Genomic DNA, 23,296 nt, shown 5'->3' with positions numbered 1-23,296 from the left:
TTTGTATGTGTTTCCCCAAACCTCAATGCAGTAGGTCATGTATGGGACAGGCAATGAATGATACAGCGTAACCAACAAATGGGTGATTCTACATGAGAAGGTAAAAAAATGTTAATTTAAAAATTACTCAAAAATAAGTGATGACTGATGCATTGTGTGCTTAAATAATTAAGCTTCAAAGACCAAATAGATTTTTTTCCTGCCAGTCACCAGGAATTGGATATTTTGGGGCAAAATCACAGAATTTTGAATTTTTCTCAAATTCTGAAATATAAGATTATTGTACCTTGTTGTCCCACATTTTTAACAGTTAAGTGCTGCAGCTTTTTCATTGTTATTAGTCAATAGGGGAGGGCACTGGCTATATCCACCCCACCCCCTGATCATGTGACTTCACTGCATTTGGTAGAAATTGTCATATTCAATGGGGGGTTTGGGGTCATGTCCCGTACGACATACAGAAATGTTAAAAAAAAAAAATTCCCCACATCTCATTTTTCAAGACCAAAGCTTACAACTACAGATTCTCTAACTTTGGCCAATAACTATTCATTTGACGTAGCCTTAGTTAATTATTTTAATTAATTATTGTATAATTGGCTTTTAAAAGATGTCTCGTACGACACATCACACTCAGTCATGGATTTTCAAGTCTTTGCAGAAGCAGTTTCTCACCAATTCAAATACACTTGCAAAAGCTAACAGATAACCATGGGTGATGAGTAGGCCAAGCAAGTAGGGGTGCCGAAAAAAAAAATCGATTCACGTCCAAATCGTGATTCTTATTTATTAAGATTCTGAATCGATCCATAATGTCCAAGAATCGATTTTTAAAAAGCAATTATTTAAACATTTTCTTGATTACTTGCTGCGTGTACTGTTTGTCAGGCAAGGCCTCCGTACTACAGCTTCCCCGTGGGGGCGGGGGGTCCGGCGTGCTTCAAACATTTGTGAGCTGCAGCTTAGCATGGCGGACAAAGAGCTAATTCAGCCACCACCGTGTTTGCTGAAGGCAAATGTTTGAGCGCATTTTGGATTTTATTATTTGCTGCATCAGAAGGAGCTTGACATGACTTATGCAGTGTGCAAAATTTGCAAAATGAAAGTCAAGTACTTCGGAAACACTTCAAATCCGGAAGCCCACATGTGACGCCATCACCCGGAGCTAAAAGAGGGGAGCAGCGGTCTCTGCCGACTACTGACCAGCGCTTCGCTAAACTGCCAGCCAACTCCGAACGAGCAAAGCAGAAAAGTAAATTTACATCTTTAGAATCACTTGGTTAACCTTGTAAAGCTGCATTTTCTTAAACATAAACATATTTTAACTAATATAACTATTTCTCAGAGCTCTTTCAATCGAAAATCGATTCTGAATCAAATCATCACCCCAAGAATCGGAATCGAACTGAATCGTGAGTTGTTGTAAGATTCACATCCCTACACGCAAGGTAGGTCTATAGCCCCTTTCACACCAGGCGCACTTCGAGTTGTGCGGCATCATGACGGCGCCACGTGGAAGCAGCATTTCAGTGCCAAGATGATGTAGCTCAACGCCAGAAGAGCACGAGGGACACAAAGGACGAAGCGAATCGGACGCCAAAAATTAAACATGTTTAACTTTTTCTGCATCGAGCACAGGATGCAGAAATTAAGTGGTTTCAGCGCAAGTCAAAGCAACATGACGTTACTCAACATGACTGGAAGCCACACCCTCACAATACAACTTTACCCAATGCCAATTTATGATTCCTGCTGTGTTCCATTGTTCCCGAAGTATAAATCAGGAAGGACTGTTTTTATACCGTGTACACAATGCAGTAAAACTACACGCTCAAAAAGAGCACAGAAAAAAAATGCTGATTGCAGCCTGACAGCTGCTGCAGCTACTCACTCTTCTTTCACAACTGTGTTTAAATAAAGTCCATAAAAGTCCTGCTCACAGACTGATTGCCAGAGACAGGACATGTCCACATCCAGTAAAAAGTCCAGACATCTCCAGTCCACTTACAAACGGTTCGTTTGCGCGCACATGTGAACAATAAACAAAAAAAAAAAGACTGGCTGCTGCAGCTCCTCGCTCTCCCCTTAAACTCTCTCATAATCGTGTTAAATAAAGGACAAAAAAGGACATAAGTCCTGCTCACAGACTGATTGCCAGAGGACATGTCCACATCAAGTATAACTCCAGACATCTCCACATTTACAAACGGACTGTTCATTGGCACACGCATGGATGTGCGCACGTGCGTACGTAGCTCACTGCCGTAGGAAGAAAGATAAACTATAATAGAAGTCAGAGCGCAGATCTGCAGCTCAGCACAAGAACACATATAAACTAGAAGAGAAATCAGAGTGCACAGTTTGGCTGCAGCCAAACTGTGCACTCTGATTTCTCTGTGCAGAGGACCTGTAAGCTGTGTCCTTACCTCCTTTCTGCCTCCCCTGCTGCACACACCTGACGCAGACATTCCTGCGTCGTCATGACGCTACATGAAGCAACTCGAAGCAGCCCCAGTGTGAAAGGGGCTTATGTGTAGCTTTGACATACCATAATACTGGTAGACAATGAAAGCTGAGTTTTTCATAGATTTTTAAAATCTTGTTTGTTTGTTCTCATGTTCACATTTTGTCTAAGAATTCAAGTTATAATCATCTGTCCATCCATCCATCCATTTTCTTCCGCTTTATCCAGAGTCGGGTCGCGGGGGCAGCAGCTCAAGCAAAGCCGCCCAGACCTCCCGATCCACACACACCTCCCCCAGCTCCTCTGGGAGAACCCAGAGGCGTTACCAAGCCAGCCGAGAGACGCAGTCCCTCCAGCGTGTCCTGGGTCTTCCCCGGGGCTTCATCCCGATGGGACGTGCCCAGAACACCTCTCCAGCGAGGCGTCCAGGGGGCATCCGGAAAAGATGCCCGAGCCACCTCAACTGGCTCTTTTCGACGTGAAGGAGCAGCAGCTCGACTCCAAGCTCCTCCCGAGTGACCGAGCTCCTCACCCTATCTCTAAGGGAGCGCCCAGCTACCCTGCGGCGGAAACTCATCTCGGCCACTTGTATTCGCGATCTCATTCTTTCGGTCATGAGCCAAATCTCATGACCGTAGGTGAGGGTCGGAACGTAGATCGATTGGTAAATCGAGAGTTTGCCCCCCTACTCAGCTCTCTCTTCACCACGACGGTCCGATACAGCGAGCGCATCACTGCAGACACTACACCGATCCCTCTGTCGATCTCACGCGCCATCCGTCCCTCGCTCGTGAACAAGACCCCGAGATACTTAAACTCCTCCACTTGAGGCAAGGACACTCCACCGACCTGAAGAGGGCAAGGCACCTTTTTCCGGTCGACAACCATGACCTCGGATTTGGAGGTGCTGATTTTCATCCCGGACGCTTCACACTCGGCTGCAAACCGCCCCAGTGCACGCTGAAGGACCTGATTTGACGAAGCCAACAGAACCACATTGTCTGCAAACAGCAGAGATGAGATTCTGTGGTTCCCAAACCAGACCCCCTCTACATCCTAGATAATGAACAGAACCCGGTGACAAAGGGCAGCCCTGGCTGAGGCCAACATGCACTGGAAACAGGTTTGACTTACTACCGGCAATGCGAACCAAGCTCCTGCTGCAGTCGTACAGGGACCACATAGCCCTTAGCAAAGTACCCCAGACCCCGTACTCCCGGAGCACCCCCCACAGGGTGCCCCGAGGGACATGGTCGAACGCCTTCTCCAGATCCACAAAGCACATGTGGACTGGTTGAGTGAACTCCCATGAACCCTCGAGCACTCGATGGAGTGTGTAGAGCTGGTCCAGTGTGCCACGACCAGGACGAAAACCACACTGCTCCTCCTGAATGCGAGGTTCGACTATCAGTTGAATTGTCCTCTCCAGTACTCTGGAATAGACCTTACCAGGGAGGCTGAGAAGTGTGATCCCCCTGTAGTTGGAACACACCCTCCGGTCCTCCTTCTTAAACAGAGGGACCACCACTCCAGTCTGTCAATCCAGAGGCACTGTCCCCAACCGCCATGCGATGTTACAGAGGCGTGTCAACCAAGACAGTCCCACAACATCCAGTGACTTAAGGTACTCAGGACAGATTTCATCCACCCCAGGAGCCTTGCCACCAAGGAGCTTTCTAACCACCTCAGTGACTTCGGCCTGGGTGATGGATGAGTCCGCCTCCGAGTCCCCAGTCTCTGCTTCCTCTTCGGAAGACATGACGATAGGATTAATTATGGGGATATCCCATCCCCATAATTATCTATCTTCTTACCAAAAACAAAGTATTTTCTATTCTAGATTTAAGACCATTGTATTAAAAATGTACGTTGCTTGAAAACCTGCTAGGATTAAGGTATTTGTAGCCTTGTAACATACATGTTAAGTCATTTGTCCCATACGACACATTCTTATGTGCTGTACGACATACAACCTCAGTTTTCCTCCACACATGGTAATAAGATAATTTATCAAGCACAAAATCAGTCATTTAGATATTCTACAGCATATGCTGCAACAACCTTTACTGAAATGACAGATTATAGAACTGTTTTGGGATAAACCGTACCATTTTTCAAAGCGTACCGTACGACACATTTACGATGTCCCGCACGACACACTGCCCTGTACTTTTGTAAAGTTTCTGCATTTAATAAAAAATAGTTTTATATGAGAAAAGGTTTCATTTGGCTTCTTTTCAGACTCTAGGAAACATTTCCAGCATGATTACATGAATCTGTCTCCGTTCAACTCGCAGACTTTTTGTGTTGAATTTTTTTTTATTAATTTTTATTATAAAAGGGACCATGTACAATAAAAAACATAAATGTTTCCATTTGATGCATTGTACCAGAGTTAGCTTAAAGCTAATTTACATCTGCAGTCCCTATTTACTGTTAAGAATTTTACCAATTTTCTGTGTCCCGTACGACATGTTTGATTTTTCTTGCCTGTTTCCCCCCAAAAACATTTCTGATCAAAAGTATGCACAAGGCAATATTGCCCAGTGGTATCACAACCTATCTGCACCCCAAATGTAGGTACTTGCTCTAACACTGTCTGACCAGGCTGGAAATGCATCTCTGAATGTCCCATACGACACATATGGAATCGCCCAAATGCTGGGAGAGGAAGTATTGTGCTTTATACAGAATTGCGATAACGTTTGACATTCTGGATTTAACATAATTTATATGAGTTTTCCAACTTAAGTTATCATCGATAACAACTCCAAGAAACTTAGTTTCGGTTACTATTTCAATTTCAGCATCATTCAATAAGTTTCTACTTAAGTTCCTGGGCTTATTTCCGAATATAATACATTTTGTTTTACCCAAATTAAGTGATAATTTATTTGAATCAAACCAGTATTTACATTTTTGTAGTTCCCTCTTCAAATGTCCAGGAGCTGTCCCAAATGATCCCCCACTACCAAACACAGTTGTATCATTAGCAAACAAAATACATCTCAGACTTGGAAACCAAACCTATATCATTAATATACAACAGAAACAGTAACGGCCTAAAGACTGAACCCTGTGGCACCCCACATGTAATCCTCAAAAATTCAGAATTTGTCCCCCCAAAATGGACATACCTGTTGCGTAAGCTAGCGAGCCAATCAAATAGGCAGTAAACAACAGGTACTGATCTTAAAGTGCATTGTGGCATTTCTAAATAAACAGGTTGTGGTATTCAATGTGTGTGCCACATCTTTGTAAAACTCTAAACGAGTTTTGTTTTTTTTCTGGTTGAATAAAGGACATTGAACATCGAACCCAAGATGACGCGCGAAAACCTTTGTCAAATCACAAAGCGGGTCAAAGTTCCCCTTTAAGAGGTCGAAATGCCCTTTCACCCGCTGCAGCCTTCGGAACGAAGCTCATATTAAGGGGACAGAAAATACATACGGTGTTTATTTAAAAGATGAAAACGTAGGCACGTTAAAAAGGTAACTCACCTTGTGAAACAGTTGATAGAATAAACCAAGTTTATGGGCTGTGAAAATAAGCCCACTCAGCATAATACTCACACAGAATCCAACACCTACTACGAAATGTTCCATTGTCGTAAAGAAGCACTTATTTAAAAAAGTCAGTCCGAGAAAAAACGTCTAATTCAGCGCAAAACTCAAACCTATGCTGCACTTTATCAGTCAGGCTAAGCTATCCGCGCAACGACCGTCAACATCAACACAACCATGTGAAAAGTCGTAACTCGGCTATGTCGTTCGCTGAGACATGAAGGAAAAAATAAAATTAATATCCAAATACTGAGAGACGTAACTGAATCTTTTAACTTGAAACTATGGAACACTTTATTTTCTACTGTACCGGTTGTAGAGGCTGGAACATTAGCGGAAATATTCACAGGCGTCAAGTTACTCAGAAGTCTTCTGTACTGCCTACTTTATTTTCAAAATAAAAGCAAAGAGGCAACGTTCCCTCAAGTTGTGCACATTCATATATATACAGGATGACCACCCCTGAAGCGCTCCGTAAAAGCGTCGCCACAGGTGGGTTTAGAGCAGTCTTTAATATTAATATCTTTAATATGAAGCTCTTATATTCACCCCTGATTATTTCCCATCTTTAACTTAACTTCATAATGACATTAATTAAGGATCAGACTAGAATGTCGTGGCAGACATAGTGTGCTTGACTGATGGTATTATTTTCTATCTTGCTTCCCAACATCTGGACTGGGACTAACAAATTCACAGCAAGCTGGCTCTTTTGACAAATATTGGCTGTACAAATGTGGGACTGAGTTTGAATAAATGTAACAGCACAGAAAATAGAGGATTTATGGTGAAACTCTCTTGAAAACATTGATCATGTCCATCGATTTATATTGTCTGGTTGTTAGACGCTAACCAAGATGGCGGCGCTCTGGCAACAGCCAGCCAATGAGCGATGTTTGAGCCACGAACAATAATAAATCGGATACTACACGTGTATCAAAATTTTAGGGTGTCTGACATTTCTGCAGAATAATATAAAAATAAAAATCAATTAATTATTTTTCTGCCACTTGTCCTGGTCCGGTTATTTTGCTTCATCTTTCAAATCACTTTATTATTATTATTATCATTATTATTGTGAAAGAAAATGCGTTTTGATTACCGGGAGGGCGTGTTGTGGTAAACTTGACCCAGCAGTGTGTGTGTGTGTGTGTGTGTGTGTGTGTGTGTGTGTGTGTGTGTGTGTGTGTGTGTGCGCGCGCGCGAATGTGTTTGTATGTGCTTACGTGCTTGTGTGTGTGAGTGTGTGTGTATATATAGTTCAGCGTCTTGACGGACAACACTTTGGGCCAATGAAAAACAAATGAAAAACACATGAAGGCGTGGCCAAATGTGTATTTGTCATTAAAGCGACCAAACAAGGCACACCAGTAGATGTTGCTATTGACTCTCCCAAAATGCCATAAAACTGTAAATTTCTATAACAAACTTTTTAAATAGAATTAATATTTAAAAAAACACCTTTACTTTTGTTATTGTACAATATATTTTATTTTTATTTTCTATATCTTTCTATTTATGATAATACAGTTAATGTTACTGTGGCCTTGTCTTTTATTTGTTTCCTGTTTATGTTTATATTTGTTGAAATAAAGTTTTGGAAAAAACCCAGATGTTGCTGTTGTTTGATCACACAAATGTAACATATTGAACAGTGACAAGGTATCATCATTCAACACCATCATTGGAAAAAGCATAAAAAAGTCACATTACTGCTGCAAAAGGATATTTGTGGGTTATAAAATGTATTGTTACTATTATTATTATGATTATTATGATTCCTGGGATAGGCATCAGCGCCCCCCATGAAATTATGAAATGGTTTTTACATTTTTGCCTGGAGATTCATCAGTGGTGGGGTGAGAACTGGGGATTTTCCATTTCAATCACTGATCGAACATCAGTATAATCACTGATCGACCAATGTAGTCTGTGTCGCTGGAATTCTAATCTGAAGCTCCTGGTTGTTGAGCCATCTGTCATCATGAAGACTGAACTGTACACGGCTGCCACAGCCCCACTGAGACGGAACTGACTGAGGTTTCTGACGTTTTTTCCATCCTTTCACTAGTGTATTGCTCATGGGATGGGTAAGCACTATGCAGTACTTTGGGGTGACTTATGTTAAGAATTGGCACTGTATAAATGAATTGAATTGCCAAGTGAATTGCATTTTGCTTCTATTTGTGTTTTAATGATTATGTTAACATTGTTTTCTATTAATTTTTTTCTGAAATTGATTTTGTGAAGCGTTTAACAATTGCTTTTGAAAGTGCCAAATAGATGAAATTATTATTGCTACAGCTGTCGTACAGCTTTTAATTATAACAACAGAACAACTACAGCAACAATACAATGATATTACTGTTGTTCCAAATATTATTGTGTCTTATGAGTTTATTGTGCCAGTGAGGAAGGACACAAAGTAAGTATTGAGGAGAAGAAAGAAAAGTACACTGCAACTTGATCAACTGTCACAGGATCACAGAGTGTTGCCAGTGTGTCACAGACATCACATTAAATCAGCTGTAAATTGGATTGCTGTTCCGTTGGGTATTTATCATAGGCATTTATATTTCACTCTGCCCAAGCAATATCAGAGATCATTTTTCTAAGACCTTTATTTATTTGTCTGTTTGACTTTTAGCAGAATTACATCAAAACTACTGCACGGCTTGTGACAGGGTATGGAGGATGGTGGATAGGGCATGGAGAATTTTGGAGGGATCTGGGTCCAGATTGGCGGACATCAGAAACCTTGGATTGCTCTTGTTTTTATTTTTATTATTAATAATTGTAGTAGTAGAAGTAGTAGTCATACTAATAGTAATAAGGTCCTTAATCCACAAATTACTCCCAGTATGTTGTTGATGGTGTTTCATGGCAGCACCCTGACGTGCGTCTGTGTGGACATGAGGCATCATTGTAAAGCGGTCTCACGGGCTGCATCAGATGGGAAAGTGTTAAATAAATGCAGTCCATTTATTATAATTACTGTTGTTGATATTGATTAAGGCTGTGTTGTGTATCTGTGTGGATATAATAGCATCATGCCCATAAGTAGAAACAATAGACGGTGACTGAAATTTCATGTTTTAATAAAATGGCTCCCCAACAGTATATATACTGTTGGGGCAGCATGGTGGCCAAGCGATTCATGTACCTGTTTCCAAAGATGATGGTTCTTGGTTCCAAACCACTCATGCCCATTCACCATGTAATGTGGTGTTGCACCAGGATGGGCATTTGGTGTAAAACATGTGCCATCTCAACATGTAGATTTGCTGTGGTGACCCAAAGTAAAAGAGGGAGAATCCTAAGTGATTCTCTACTATAACAATATATAATTCATATTTTTTAATAATTGATGTAAATCAAGCCCAATACGTATTCATTGACTTGGAAATGTCTATGTGTCCATCTCAAGAAAATTGGCTGCAAATGTGATGTGATGATTTCTATGAACAATAATCCTTATATTTGTTAGTCGAATTACCTATGGACTCTGAAAATGATAGAAATGTCTATAAAAATGGCTGTATTCTCTGAATAATGTAAAATTTATGTTCAATCCGTTGAATTAAAGATGAAAGTCTACACTACAAGCACATCTTGATCATTTCATTTTAGATCTACAGTGGTAGTGTACAGAAGTAAACTGACAAAAGTTGTGCCACTGTTCAGTTATTTATGGATTCAACTGCAATTACAAAGCAAAAAAGAAAGATTCCTGTTTCTGCTTCTTGTGGGAGTAACTCTGCCGCTGCCTTTCATCGGAAAGCAGTGCACATTATGAAGGTGATGAGGGGAAAGCCATCTGGAGCCTCATCTCCCGAGAAGAAGAAACCACCAGAGCACCAAGGGTCTTGTCTTTGGAGGATGACAGCTGGTGTGGTACTGAGGGGTGGCTCCCAGGTCCAAACCTAATGTGGCTCATGCAGGTGGGCACCTAGAAAATCCTTTCAATCAGCAAGGATGACCATCTTTCACTGCTGTCGAGGGAGCTTGGAAAACTCAGCATTGTGGTGGCACTACTGTCTGAAATGCGAACACGTGGAAGTGGCCAGATATCTGTGGGTGGTTTGTGTAACTTGAAATATTTAAATATGTAGAAGGGCTATTTTAGACTTTGAGTTTACACTACTTAATGTATTTAATTAATTTGAGCATTCAGGTTTACAGCGGTTTGTGAATTCCGACCACATGTTTATTGTAGCTTCCCTGAGGATTCACTTGAAGTATTGCAGGGTACTGCCTGCTTAGTGCCCAAATTAAATCTGGCCAGAGTTCAAGATCAGACTGTTTCTCAGGAATTTGCATGCAATTTGGCTAAAGGACTTGCAGTCATGGACACAACTGGTGATCTGAATAGGTTGTAGGAGTTCTTCCGCAATCGGACCCTGAAAGGTGATGAGGATTGTATTAGCCAGTGTCCATAGGAGGAGGTGTTTCATTTCTGAGGGCACTCTAATCATCCAGAGGAGTCGTAGTACATGGCGTGATGTACACAGAGCTGAGAAAGCGGGCTGTGATGGCCTTGAGAATGAACAAGGATGTGCTTGTTAGAGGAATCTAATCAGATGACACATCATCAGAGATCCAGTGACCCTTGACCCGCTTACAGAGGAATCAAAGTACTTTGTTTCTCCAGAGCTACACCACATCCCATTGCAGTTATGGTAGAGGATTGTTCAGTCCTGATAGATGCCTCTGCTGTACTGTTACATTGGGTCAGCTACTTTGAGCAATTGTATACAGTGCATCTGGAAAGTATTCACAGTGCTTCAATTCAATTAATTCCATTTATATAGCACCCAATCACAACAAAGCTGCATCAAGGCGCTTCACACTAGTAAGGTCTAACCTTACCAACCCCTTACCACTGTCGCACACAAGTGGCAGTGATAAGGAAAACCTCCCTCAGATAATATTGAGGAAGAAACCTCAAGCAGACCAGACTCAGAGGGGTGACCCTCTGCATAGGACATTCTAACAGTTACAAGGTTTTTACAAAATTTTACAGAGCAAAAGAAACAGAAAACAGGAATTCAAGACATCTTCTGCATCAGCTTCAGACATGGCATCTCACGGTCAGTCCGGCATCCCGTTGTCCGCAGATGCCACTCGCATGCACTTCCCTCCGAACTTCAGACAGAGAGAAAAAGAGCAGAATCAGTCGGAAAAAACCCCACACCTAAGGTATAATTCATCAGCATTAATTCGACAGGAAAGCAGAGAAAATACTAAGGTGATCGCTGGCTGAGCTTCACTAGCAGACCCAAAATTTAGATAAAGTTGAGGCCAAGACCTGTTCCATTACTAATAAAATGAATTTAAAAGGATAAGTAGCATAGTTCCATGTCAGTATGCTAGCCATACCAAAGGGAGAATAAATACATCTTAAGTCTGGACTTGAATGTCTACAGAATCAAACTGTTTTATCTCCATAGGGAGATCATTCCACAAAACGGGCACGATAAGAGAAAGCTCTGTGGCCCGCAGATGTCTTATTCACAAAGTAGTTCTGTGCTTGGGGAGATCTTGTAGAGTCATGAGCTCAATGGACAGAGATGTTTGGTGATGCTGATATGTTTGCAGGTGAATGAAGGTCCAAGTCATTATGGTACTGGTGCTACCTGTCTTGCCATATGGTTGTGAGACTTGGACGCTAACCAGTGACTTAAGGCGACAACTGGATGTCTTTGTTTCTAGGTCTCTTTGGAGGATACTTGGGTACTACTGGAATGACTGTATCAAATGAGCAGTTACAAGGACAGACAATGATCAGGAGTATCATTTACATTGTGAGGGAGCATCAGGTATAAAATTTTAGCCATGGGGCCTGTTTTCCTCTATGCATTGTCCAGCACGCAGGTGCCTGAGTGTTGTGGACTCCAGTAGCTGGAGAACATCAAAGGGATGCCCACGTTTCACCTGGGTGTGGCAGATAGATAGTTATTTTAGAGATGTGGGAATGGACCGGTTGTCTGCCTGGCTGGTTGCCATCCAGGACCCAAGGTGGTTCCCTGATTTTATGCATGGTGCAAAGTGCAGTATCAGTGCCTGCTCCCAGACTAAACTTGACTTGCAATTAGAAAAGGTTGTATGTACCGGTCTGATCACATTGTTGCCACCACCAATTGACAGAAGAGAAGTTATGTGATCGGCCCTGTATGTTTACCTGAAGGCCACGTGTTGGAAAGATTTTCCTGTAATTGTTTTGGAGGTTGTCCTTGAGTCTCTGATGGTCCTTAATGTTACACAAAATTCTCAAAGATGGTGTTTGAGGAGCAGTAAAAGAGTGATAAGTCAAGATGGGTCTTAGCAAGATGGCAGTTAGTACTATCTGTACATGTGGTCCAGATTTTGTTGCTGTGAAGAGGGGATGCTGGCACTGTGTTCTAAAAGAGAACACAAAGATTCAATAAAAGAGATTCAAACAGATGAGGGAGGAGAAGCGATGATCATTGGTGGGGATCTAAACAGCCACATAGGAAGGCATAGGGAGATGATTAGGATGGTACATGGAAGATGGAAAGTAGGGCAGAGAAGTGGTGTACGAAATGGGAAAGGATGGCCGATTTTACCATGGTATTTGATTTGGTGATAGTGTGGGGGAGGGGGGGTTTGAAGAGAAAGAAGTCAAGCTTGTGTATTGCTGGAAACGACTTTCACAGCAGTGTACAAAAAGGAAGCTTGTAAACGTCAACTGTCTTGCCATGATCAGGGTTTTCAGCAAAAGTTATTTTGTCATCGACCTTTGCCTCCTCAAAAACAATGATCTGAAAGAGAACACAAAACAAGAGCTGTAATAAAGCAACCAGTCATATACTGTCATACATACTGTCATAATTTGCACAGGGTAGTAGAAAGTCAATGCTGGAGTACAATACTAGGCAGGACATCTGTTATGCTTCAATATACTTTATGTTGAACACTAATTAATGATACCTGATTATATCCACTTTTGAGCCATGGTTGTGGGAGGTATAGGAACTGTTGGGGACCTACGGCCCAATAGCGTCCCAGATTCTGTCCATTGACAAAAATGGCTCCTTTACCCCAACCCTGTCAAAGAAGGCCACAATATCATTATAAAAATCACTGAGCAAATTATATTAACCTATCAGCTGACACTTGAGAAGACTAAAGCCCTATTCTTACTTTCATGGAAATATATCCCAGAATCTCATGGTTTGAAACCATGTCTTTACCTTGGAAAACCTTTTATGTTCCAGGAGGACAGCCAGGTTGAATCAAGATAATCTCTTTTTGCATCTTGGTCTTGTTTTAACCATGGCCGTATTTTCAACCCATTTAAAAACTGTTTTCTGTCATGAACATTTGGCAAAAGTTTGGAATCTCTTACAGTTTTATGTAGCTCATAACACATGTAGCTTTTTCTACATGCTATCACAGTACCAGGAAGGTTTAGGTGCCAAGGTTGTCACTAAAGTAATACCATGGCCCTTAGTTGGCCATCACATTCATGGGCATCTATGATACTAGTTTGTCACAGTTTTAGACTGTAAACATCGGGGATGCATAACCATCAATGTAAGAAGGGGCATAACATTAATTTCAAAGTTTTAAAATGGCAGATTAATGTTTAAAAAAAATGTATAGTTCATTTTACATGCTGAAACAGTTTGCTCGAGCAAGGCCCTGGGACCCAAATGATCGGTGTGTTTATTTGCATGTCCACTTGTCAATAAAACTTAAATTCAATTCAGTTTGACTTTCTCTATGTTGCATTTTATTAAACAATGTGTATTAAGTCAATAATTAACATTTCCAAGGCAGTTTAAAAATAATAGTTACAGGACATATTTAGTTCAGTTTTTACCAGAGGTAAAACCATGGCCATCAGGTATTGCAAAGACTTTAATTTAATTTAATTAATTTATATACCGCCAAATCACAACAAAGTGTTCTTTGGATCCTCAATCAAATTTACTTGAAAATATTTTATTTCTTTTTTGAATGTCTTTACTCTTTTCTCTCACAGTATCTGGTTCTTTAAGATTCTTGCTTTAGATACTTTATTCATCCCGAAATGTTAGACATCATACAGACATTTATGACATCAAAAAGACCTGGGGCCTCATGTACAAAACATGCTTACACACAAAAACCTGGCATACATCCATCTCCACGCCAACATTCAGATGTATCAAAAGTGAAATGACTGTGGAAATGTGCAGTGCGTCACGCAAAAATCATGGCTATTGTACGCACGTACGACAGATGGACTTTCCGCCCATCTGTCTATCCGTCCGTCCATCTGTGCTCAGTATAACTCCACTCCCATTACTGACAGGGTCTTCAAAATCACAATGACCATTCTTTGGACACAGACACATTAGGCACAGATGGCTAATCTTGATTTACAACCCCAATCCCAATGAAGTTGGGGCGTTGTGTAAAATGTAAATAAAAACAGAATACAATAATTTGCAAATCCTGTTCAACCTGTATTCAATTGAATACACCACAAAGACAAGATATTTAATGTTCAAATGGATAAACTTTATTATTTTTGTGCAAATATTTGCTAATTTTGAAATTGATGCCTGCAACACATTTCAAAAAAGTTGGGACAGGGCAACAAAAGACTGGGAAAGTTGATGAATGCTCAAAGAACACCTAATTGGAAACAGGTGAGTGTCATGATTGGGTATAAATGGAGCATCCCCAAAAGGCTCAGCCATTCATAAGCAAAGATGGGGCAATCACCACTTTGTGAACAACTGCGTGAAAAAAATAGTCCAACAGTTTAAGAACAATGTTTCTCAACATTCAATTGCAAGGAATTTAGGGATTCCATCATCTACAGTCCATAATATAATCAGAAGATTCAGAGAATCTGGAGAACTTTGTACACGTAAGCGGCAAGGCCGAAAACCAACATTGAGTGCCCGTGACCTTCGATCCCTCAGACGGTACTGCATTAAAAACCGTCATCACTGTGTAAAGGATCTTACTGCGTGGGCTCAGGAACACTTCAGAAAACCATTATCAGTTAACACAGTTCGTCACTACATCTACAAGTGAAAGTTAAAACTCTACAATGCAAAGCGAAAGCCATACATCAACAACATCCAGAAACACCGCCTCCGCCTTCTCTGGACACAAGCTCATTTGAAATGGACAGACGCAAAGCGGAAAAGTGTGCTGTGGTCTGATGAGTCCACATTTCAAATTGTTTTTGGAAATCATGGATGTCATGTCCTCCATACAAAAGAGGAAAAAGACCATCCAGGTTGTTACCAGCGCAAAGTTCAAAAGCCAGCATCTGTGATGGTATGGGGGTGTGTTAGTGCCCATGGCATGGGCAACTTACACATCTGTGATGGCAACATCAATGCTGAAAGGTACATCATACAGGACCACAAGCAACTGCACAATGTATCATTTTAAATATAAGACATTTGGCACAGCACAAACTTCACATAATTGAGGAAGGAGGCCAAAATGAACACCCAGGAATTCACAAAATTTTCTTCCAAAGGTCCAACACAACTTGACATAAGACAAAAGTCCTTGTTATTGGTGCACTTCATCACCAAGGCCTAAGGCTGTTGTACAAAGCTACAGCAGTCATGACAAGTGATGGCCTGGTGCTGACAGATGAATCTGCTGTATTGTTTCATTGGGCCATCTACTTTGGGTGATCCACCACTCAACTGTGAGACATCTCAGCATAGTGAGGTTGCAAAGGTAGTGAAATAGCTGAGGGTCAGTAAAACTGAAGGGCACTGTCTATCAGGGCTGAACATCTTCAGGCAAGTGGAAATGTTGTTTCCCAGAAACTGCAAGCAATCTTTGTTACCACTGGGGAGAAAAGTATCATCCAAGCAGGCTGGAAGAAAGGACTTGTTGTCCCTCTCTTTAAAGGAAAGTGAGATGGCCTGGAATGTAACACCAAAGTTGTATGTATAAGATTGGGCACCCCTGATGATTTCCATGATTTTCCTTTATAAATCATTGGCTGTTTGGATCAGCAATTTCAGTTAAATAAATCATAAAGCAGACAAACACAGTGATATTTGAGAAATGAAATGAAGTTGATAGGATTTACAGAAAGTGTGCAATAATTCTTTAAACAAAATTAGGCAGGTGTAAAAATTTGGACACCCCAACAGAAAAAATACATCAATATTTAGTAGATCCTCCTTTTGCAGAAATACCAGCCTCTAAACGCTTCCTATATCTTCCAATGAGAGCCTGGATTTGGGTTGAAGGTATTTTGGACCATTCTTCTTTACAAAACATCTCAGCTTTGTTGGTTTCTGAGCATAGACAGCCCGCTTAAAATCACACCACAGATTTTCAATAATATACAGGTCTGGGGATTGAGATGGCCATTCCAGAACATTGTACTTGTTCCTCTGCATGAATGCCTTAGTAGATTTTGAGCAGTGTTTAGGGTCATTGTCTTGTTGAAAGATCCAGCCCCGGCGCAACTTCAACTTTGTCACAGATTCATGAACATTGTTCTCACGAATCTGCTGATATTGAGTGGACTCCATGTGACCCTCAACTTTAATAAGATTCCCAGTACCTGCACTGGTCACACAGCACCACAGCATGATGGAACCACCTCCAAATTTTACTGTAGGTAGCAAGCATTTTTCTTGGAATGTTGTGTTCTTTTTCTGCCATTCATACCGCCCCTTGTTATGTCCAAATAACTCAATTTTAGTTTCATCAGTCCATTGCATCTTATTCCAAAATGAAGCTAGCTTGTCCTAATGTGCTTTGGCATACCTCAAGTGATTCTGTTTGTGGCGTGTACACAGAAAAGGCTTCCTCTGCATTACAGCATCATACAGCAATTCTTTGTGCAAAGTGCACTGTATAGTTGAACGATGCACAGAGACACTATCTGGTGCAAGATCATGTTGTAGGTCTTTGGAGGAGGTCTGTGGGTTGACTATGACAGTTCTCACCATCCTTTGCTTCGGCTTATCTGAGATTTTTCTTGGTCTGCCACTTCAGGCCTTAACTAGTACTGTGCCTGTGGTCTTCCATTTACTCACTATGTTCCTCACAGTGGAAACTGACAGCTGAAATCTCTGAGATAGCTTTTTGTATCCTTCCCCTAAACCACGATGTTGAACAATCTTTGTTTTCAGGTCATTTGAGAGTTGTTTAGAGGCTCCCATGTTGACACTCAAGAGATGCAAAGAGGGAAAACATTTGCAAATGGCCACCTTAAATACACTTGATCATGATTGGATTCACCTGTGTAAGGAGGTCAAGGGTCAATGAGCTTACCAAACCAATTTTGTGTTCCAATAATTAGTGCTAAATGTATTGAAATCAATAAAATGACAAGGGTGCCCAAATTTATGCACCTGCCCAATTTTGTTTAAATAATTATTGCACACTTTCTGTAAATACTAGAAACCTCATTTCACTTCTCAGCTATCAGTGTGTTCGTCTGCTATATGATATATTTAACTGAAATTTCTGGCCAACCAATGATTTATAAAGGAAAATCATGAAAATTATCAGGGGTGCCCAAACCTTTGCATACAACTGTATACAGGCATTGCATTGTTCTCCTTGCTGGGTAAAGTACCTGCAAGGGTTAAACTTAACAGGATTCAGGAGCAGCTGCTTGTTGCTCAGTAAACAGAGCTGTTTGGCTTCACACCCAAAACATCTGCATTCAGGGGTGGGCAACTTGTTCCAGAAAGGGCCAAGAGGGTACAAGTTTTCTTTGAAGGCACTGACTCTTAAGCATTTTTCTTTACTTGCCTCTCACATGCCTGGAAAAGCTCCTCGCCATCTAACCATGTCATTTAGGTCCATCAGACTTTTTTCAGTAAAATTGTTCTTGGGAGCATGAATAAAACCTTTCAGGTTCTATCTTCAATATCTCAATACTGACATAAATTGTCATGAAAATGTCACTTATATACATGCTGTCCATATTCTTGAGCCGCTTAGGTGGGTAGGGAGACTTCCCATGGGATAAAAAAAGCTTTTCAACCTACCATCCCTGGTTCTCAAGACCAGGCACCTAAGTGGCTCAACTCTCTTTTTTTTTTTTCTTTAAAGATATTTAGGTGTACCTTAGTAAACACTAGTAGAGTTCCACCTTAGATCTGGAATGTATAATAGAAGATATACCTTACTGAATTTTCATATCAATATGATATGACTATGATTTGACACAAAGTGCAGCAACAGTGAAAATTAAACATTCTTAAACAAAACAGTAATAATACCACACTCATTTTGCACTCATCATAAGGTTAGGATACTGTGCCCTCCAAAGTATTGGAACACTTGGAATTTCACACATTTTAATTTGTTTATGCTGTTTTAAATACAAGAAAAACAAACAAACAAACAAAAAAAAGAATAAAAATTTCTAAAATTATCTTCCTCAAACTCAAACTGAAAGCAAATGAAAGAAAAATCTGTAAATAATAATCAGTTTTATTGCCAGTTTTCTTTAGACAAGGGGATGGAAACATGATAAGTGATAAGAATGGTGGCAAAGGTCAGTTTCAGTTTGTTCAGGGATCAAAAGTTAAAGTTGCACCATTAATTTTGCTCCAGCAGTATTTGTGCTGAATTTGTTGATTGTATCACCATTTGAAGGATTGTTTCAGTTATCTGCTGCACTAATAAGCCAATTGAGCATAAACCAGCTGCTGTCTATTAGCTTAAGCATGTTTGCACTTTTAAACAGCTAACAGACAGACATGGCAACCTGAATTAAAGGAGAAATGCTGCTTTTAACAACCTGGACCTTATTTCTGACATAAAATACGGTTGTTTACTCACCAATATAAGTTTGGTGTGATTACAAGTCCATAGTTCAGATGACGTGTTCAGTTCAAATCTGAAGCAAACATTCTTCTTCTTCTTCTATTAAGGTGGATTAGAACTTTTTGTGATACACAGCACAAACTACTGGACAGGAGGAACCTAGCAGTCAATGTCACTCAGAAAATGCAGGTCTTTCAACCAGATGTGTGGTGCCGTGACATGTCAATCATCTGTGTCCAATCAGATTTCAGGGGAGTCCAGTGAAACCCCGGCCTCCACTCTCGCACTACCCAAGCCAGGAATTGTTCAACATTTCCTGTTTCATTGTGACTGAGAATTCGGCACTTCCTGTTTGAGTGTGAGCTTGCCACTGAGTTCTCTCGAGATTCCATGGGATCTCATCTGTTAATCCAATAAATGTTTGACATTTGAACATTTCTTGTTTTACTGTGGACTTGAATTTTGGCACTTCCTGCTTAGGACGCCCTGTACCATGAGTATGAGTTTGCTCATATAATCGCTAAATTAGATCCTTGTCATTTGATATTATATTAATTTATAAACAACAGAAAAGGGACTTACCTTTGATGTGCCCCACTGGTGCTTTGACATCAACAGTCCAACACAATAGGAGTCTAAAATTGTTCTCAGTCAACTTGGAAAAACAGATGTAGTGCGTGATACTTCAAAAAAAAAAAAGAAAGAAAGAAAAGAAAAAAGAAAAAACTTTGTGTACGTCCTCAGTCCAGTGAAAAATCACATCAGAAATTTTTAGGTTTTTATCCAAACAGTTCTTCATGCTTTCAGACAGCTTATGGTGTAGTGGATTTTTTTTGTGTGTGTGTTGAATTACACCATTAGTTGGTTCAAATTGTCGTCCGTCAGCAAAGCAAACTCCACCATATTTAGTTAAACGCTGCCCACACTCGTGTGTGCGTGGGTGGGTTTGCAGCATGCAGTGGTACAAAACGTATGCAGCATGCAGTGGTACAAAACGTATGCAGCGTGCAGTGGTACAAAACGTATGCAGCGTGCAGTGGTACAAAATGTATGCAGCGTGCAGTGGTACAAAATGTATGCAGCGTGCAGTGGTACAAAACATATGCAGCGTGCAGTGGTACAAAATGTATGCAACGTGCAGTGGTACAAAACATATGCAGCGTGCAGTGGTACAAAATGTATGCAACGTGCAGTGGTACAAAACATATGCAGCGTGCAGTGGTACAAAACATATGCAGCGTGCAGTGGTACAAAATGTATGCAGTGTGCAGTGGTACAAAACATATGCAGCGTGCAGTGGTACAAAACATATGCAGCGTGCAGTGGTACAAAATGTATGCAACGTGCAGTGGTACAAAACATATGCAGCGTGCAGTGGTACAAAACATATGCAGCGTGCAGTGGTACAAAATGTATGCAACGTGCAGTGGTACAAAATGTATGCAACGTGCAGTGGTACAAAACATATGCAGCGTGCAGTGGTACAAAATGTATGCAACGTGCAGTGGTACAAAACATATGCAGCGTGCAGTGGTACAAAACATATGCAGCGTGCAGTGGTACAAAATGTATGCAGCATGCAGTGGTACAAAATGTATGCAACGTGCAGTGGTACAAAACATATGCAGCGTGCAGTGGTACAAAATGTATGCAACGTGCAGTGGTACAAAACATATGCAGCGTGCAGTGGTACAAAACATATGCAGCGTGCAGTGGTACAAAATGTATGCAGTGTGCAGTGGTACAAAACGTATGCAGCATGCAGTGGTACAAAGCGTATGGAAACAAATTTGCATGGTAAATGGAACCAAATTTGCATGCTAAATGCAACCCAAAACAAATGGGATGAATAATCCATGCCATGTGACATACAAACCACCAATCAAATGACAAGGATCTATTCAGACATTATATAATACACACTAATGCCAGACAGTGGCTACATTGAAGGATGGAATGGTGGTCTGCCTCTGGGGTTGCCAATCAGGACCCTGGGCAGTTCCATAGTGGGCACCAATGCATTCTCCTAGACCTGTCCTATCAACGAATTAAAAAAAAAGTAAAACATAATGTTTTCTAACAGATGTTATTAACACTGAAGGCTTCCCACCTGTTACACTTACAGGGAGATGGATGAAGGTGTCTCTTGGTGGACCATCCACATGCATTCTGGCCATGAAGAACCCCGGTAAGGTGGGTTGCTTGAGCTCAGATTTCCAGTGACCTGAATGTATTAGACTGAAACAAAATTTAAATGTAGTGGTGTGCATGCTGAGTGCAAAAATAAAGCTAGGAATATACCAAAAGACACTGAACAGTGGACCTTAGCTATCTGAGCTGTGTCATGATAGCACAAGTCCACTGATGATATGGCACATTCTTGTTGTTTATCAACAAATGGACTGCAGTTTATATAGTGCTTTTCCATCTGAATCAGAAGCTCAAAGTGCTTTATAATATCTCGCATTCACACACTCATACACACACCAGTGTCGGAGTGTTGCCATACAAGATGTTGACCACACACAAGGAGGAACTTGAGACTTTCCCCAAGGGCTCTTAATGATTTTCCAGGCTAATTTGGGGATTTGATTCAAGGATCGTCTAGTCTCAGTCCTACTGCTTAACCACAAGACCATCACCTCCCCACGAGACCATCACCTCCACATCACCTACCAGTGAAGGAGTGAAATCTATTTACAAAAGCATGGCTGAATATTGAGATAATTTTGATGAGCAGTTTGAATTTGATTGGGCAGTACAGTGGTTAACACTGTTGCCTCACAGCAAGAAAGTCGTGAGATCGATTTCCACCTGTGGCCTTTCTGTGTGGAGTTTGCATATTCTCCCTGTGTTTGTGTGGATTCCCTCCGGGTACTCCAGCTTCCACCCATATCCAAAGACATGCAGGTTAGGTGGACTGGAAACTTTAAATTGTCTGTAGGTGTGCATGCACTTGTGAATGTGTTTGTCTATCTGTATGTGGCCCTGTGGCAGACTGGCGTCCTGTTCATGGTGTATCCCACCTCACACCCTATGAATGCTGGGAGAGGCTCCACCCACCCATGACCCTTAATTGGAGTAAGCAGTCGAAAATGAGTGAGTGAATTTGAATTTGATGTCTGCCCATCTTTATTTGAACTGAATAGAGTGATAAACAGCTGCAGCCTGCCAGAGCAGCTTGTTGTGTTGTGACCATATGGAGGTCCTGCTGAGACTACAGTAATTAATGATGTGCACTTTTTTTGACTGATTCTTTTATAAAACCTGAATATTAAGGTTTGCTTTATACACAAAAACTAAATGCTACCTCAATACAAAGGAAAATATAGCACAATGCAAAGATACCCTTGGCCATATGAGCATTTTTTTCTTTATGATTTGTGGTTGTTTAATTAGCATCCCAGTGCAAAGTGTTTATATATATATATATATATATATATATATATATATATATATATATATATATATATATATATATATATATATATATATATACATATATATATATATAATTATTGAGTGTTGTTAGAAGGAAAGGTGATGTAACACAGTGGTAAATATACCACTGGCCCACCTCTTTTGAAACATGTTGCAGGCATCCATTTCAAAATGAGCAAATATTTGCAAAAAAACAATAAAGTTTATCAGTTTGAACATTAAATATCTTGTCTTTGTGGTGTATTCAGTTGAACATAGGTTGAAGAGGATTTGAAAATCATTGTATTCTGTTTTTATTTACATTTCACACAACGTCCCAACTTCATTGGAATTGGGGTTGGACTACTGACAGGAAGGACAAGTTAAAAACAGAACATGAGAAAAGAAAACCAACAATAGAACACCAACCGTTTGATAAAGCCGGGCTTCATATCTAAACAGAAGGCAGTGAAGCCTTTCAGGGGGACATGATTCAACACAATGTCTCCCACAATACCTGCAACACAACATGAGAAATAAATGCATGTAATGTAATATCAAAAATGGGTGAAATCCTGATCACACACATTTATGACGTGGTATAATGCAAAATATAACGAAGGGATATAGAGTGGGTCTGGCTAAAATAAACCGAGTTCTTCTGTGTGACCAGCCAGCTTTGATGCATTATTTGAATTGTTCTGATAGGAAATACCACTCCACAATTATTATTATTATTATTATTATTATTAGTATTATTATTTTTATTTATTTATTTTTAATAAAAGAACCCACAATAAAAACAAACAGGTTGGGTGAAATTCACATAATAATTTTAGTTGATCTGCATTGAAAATGTTATAATAAACATTCTAAAAGCATTATGTCATTAGATTTGACTCTACATCCATCTATAAAGCAAGAACCATCTGTGTGAGTGCGAGTATGTGGCTCACATACAGTAGTGTTCAGAATAATAATAGTAGTGCTATGTGACTAAAAAGATTAATCCAGGTTTTGAGTATATTTCTTATTGTTACATGGGAAACAAGGTACCAGT

The 23,296-nt window shown here is 40.5% G+C and overlaps 2 protein-coding genes across 3 annotated transcripts in view; both read right to left on the bottom strand.

Moving 5' to 3' along the window:
* Nucleotides 1-6,395, bottom strand: part of ilvbl (ilvB (bacterial acetolactate synthase)-like) — a 54,708-nt gene extending 48,313 nt beyond the window's left edge. Inside the window, exon 1 of one of the 2 annotated variants that reach the window (XM_034167992.1) lies at nucleotides 6,338-6,395. In XM_034167992.1, the coding sequence (XP_034023883.1) occupies nucleotides 6,338-6,358 (21 nt within the window). In that variant the 5' untranslated portion in view covers nucleotides 6,359-6,395. Of the gene's footprint in view, nucleotides 1-5,964 lie in introns of both variants that reach the window. The other variant, XM_034167991.1, reaches the window with a different exon arrangement.
* A 6,135-nt stretch (nucleotides 6,396-12,530) lies between these two features.
* Nucleotides 12,531-23,296, bottom strand: part of LOC117508294 (beta-galactosidase-1-like protein 2) — a 75,319-nt gene continuing 64,553 nt past the window's right edge. Inside the window, exons 16-19 of the mRNA XM_034167990.1 lie at nucleotides 22,666-22,753; nucleotides 20,940-21,054; nucleotides 12,979-13,095; nucleotides 12,531-12,809 (exon numbers count right to left, since the gene is read on the bottom strand). Of these exons, the coding sequence (XP_034023881.1) occupies nucleotides 12,699-12,809; nucleotides 12,979-13,095; nucleotides 20,940-21,054; nucleotides 22,666-22,753 (431 nt within the window). The 3' untranslated portion in view covers nucleotides 12,531-12,698. The remainder of the gene's footprint in view (nucleotides 12,810-12,978; nucleotides 13,096-20,939; nucleotides 21,055-22,665; nucleotides 22,754-23,296) is intronic.

The sequence above is a fragment of the Thalassophryne amazonica genome, chromosome 4, assembly GCF_902500255.1.
Source record: "Thalassophryne amazonica chromosome 4, fThaAma1.1, whole genome shotgun sequence".
Classification (NCBI taxonomy): domain Eukaryota; kingdom Metazoa; phylum Chordata; class Actinopteri; order Batrachoidiformes; family Batrachoididae; genus Thalassophryne; species Thalassophryne amazonica.
Note: the sequence above shows the minus strand (reverse complement) of the source record. Positions and strands in the feature narration are given on the sequence as shown.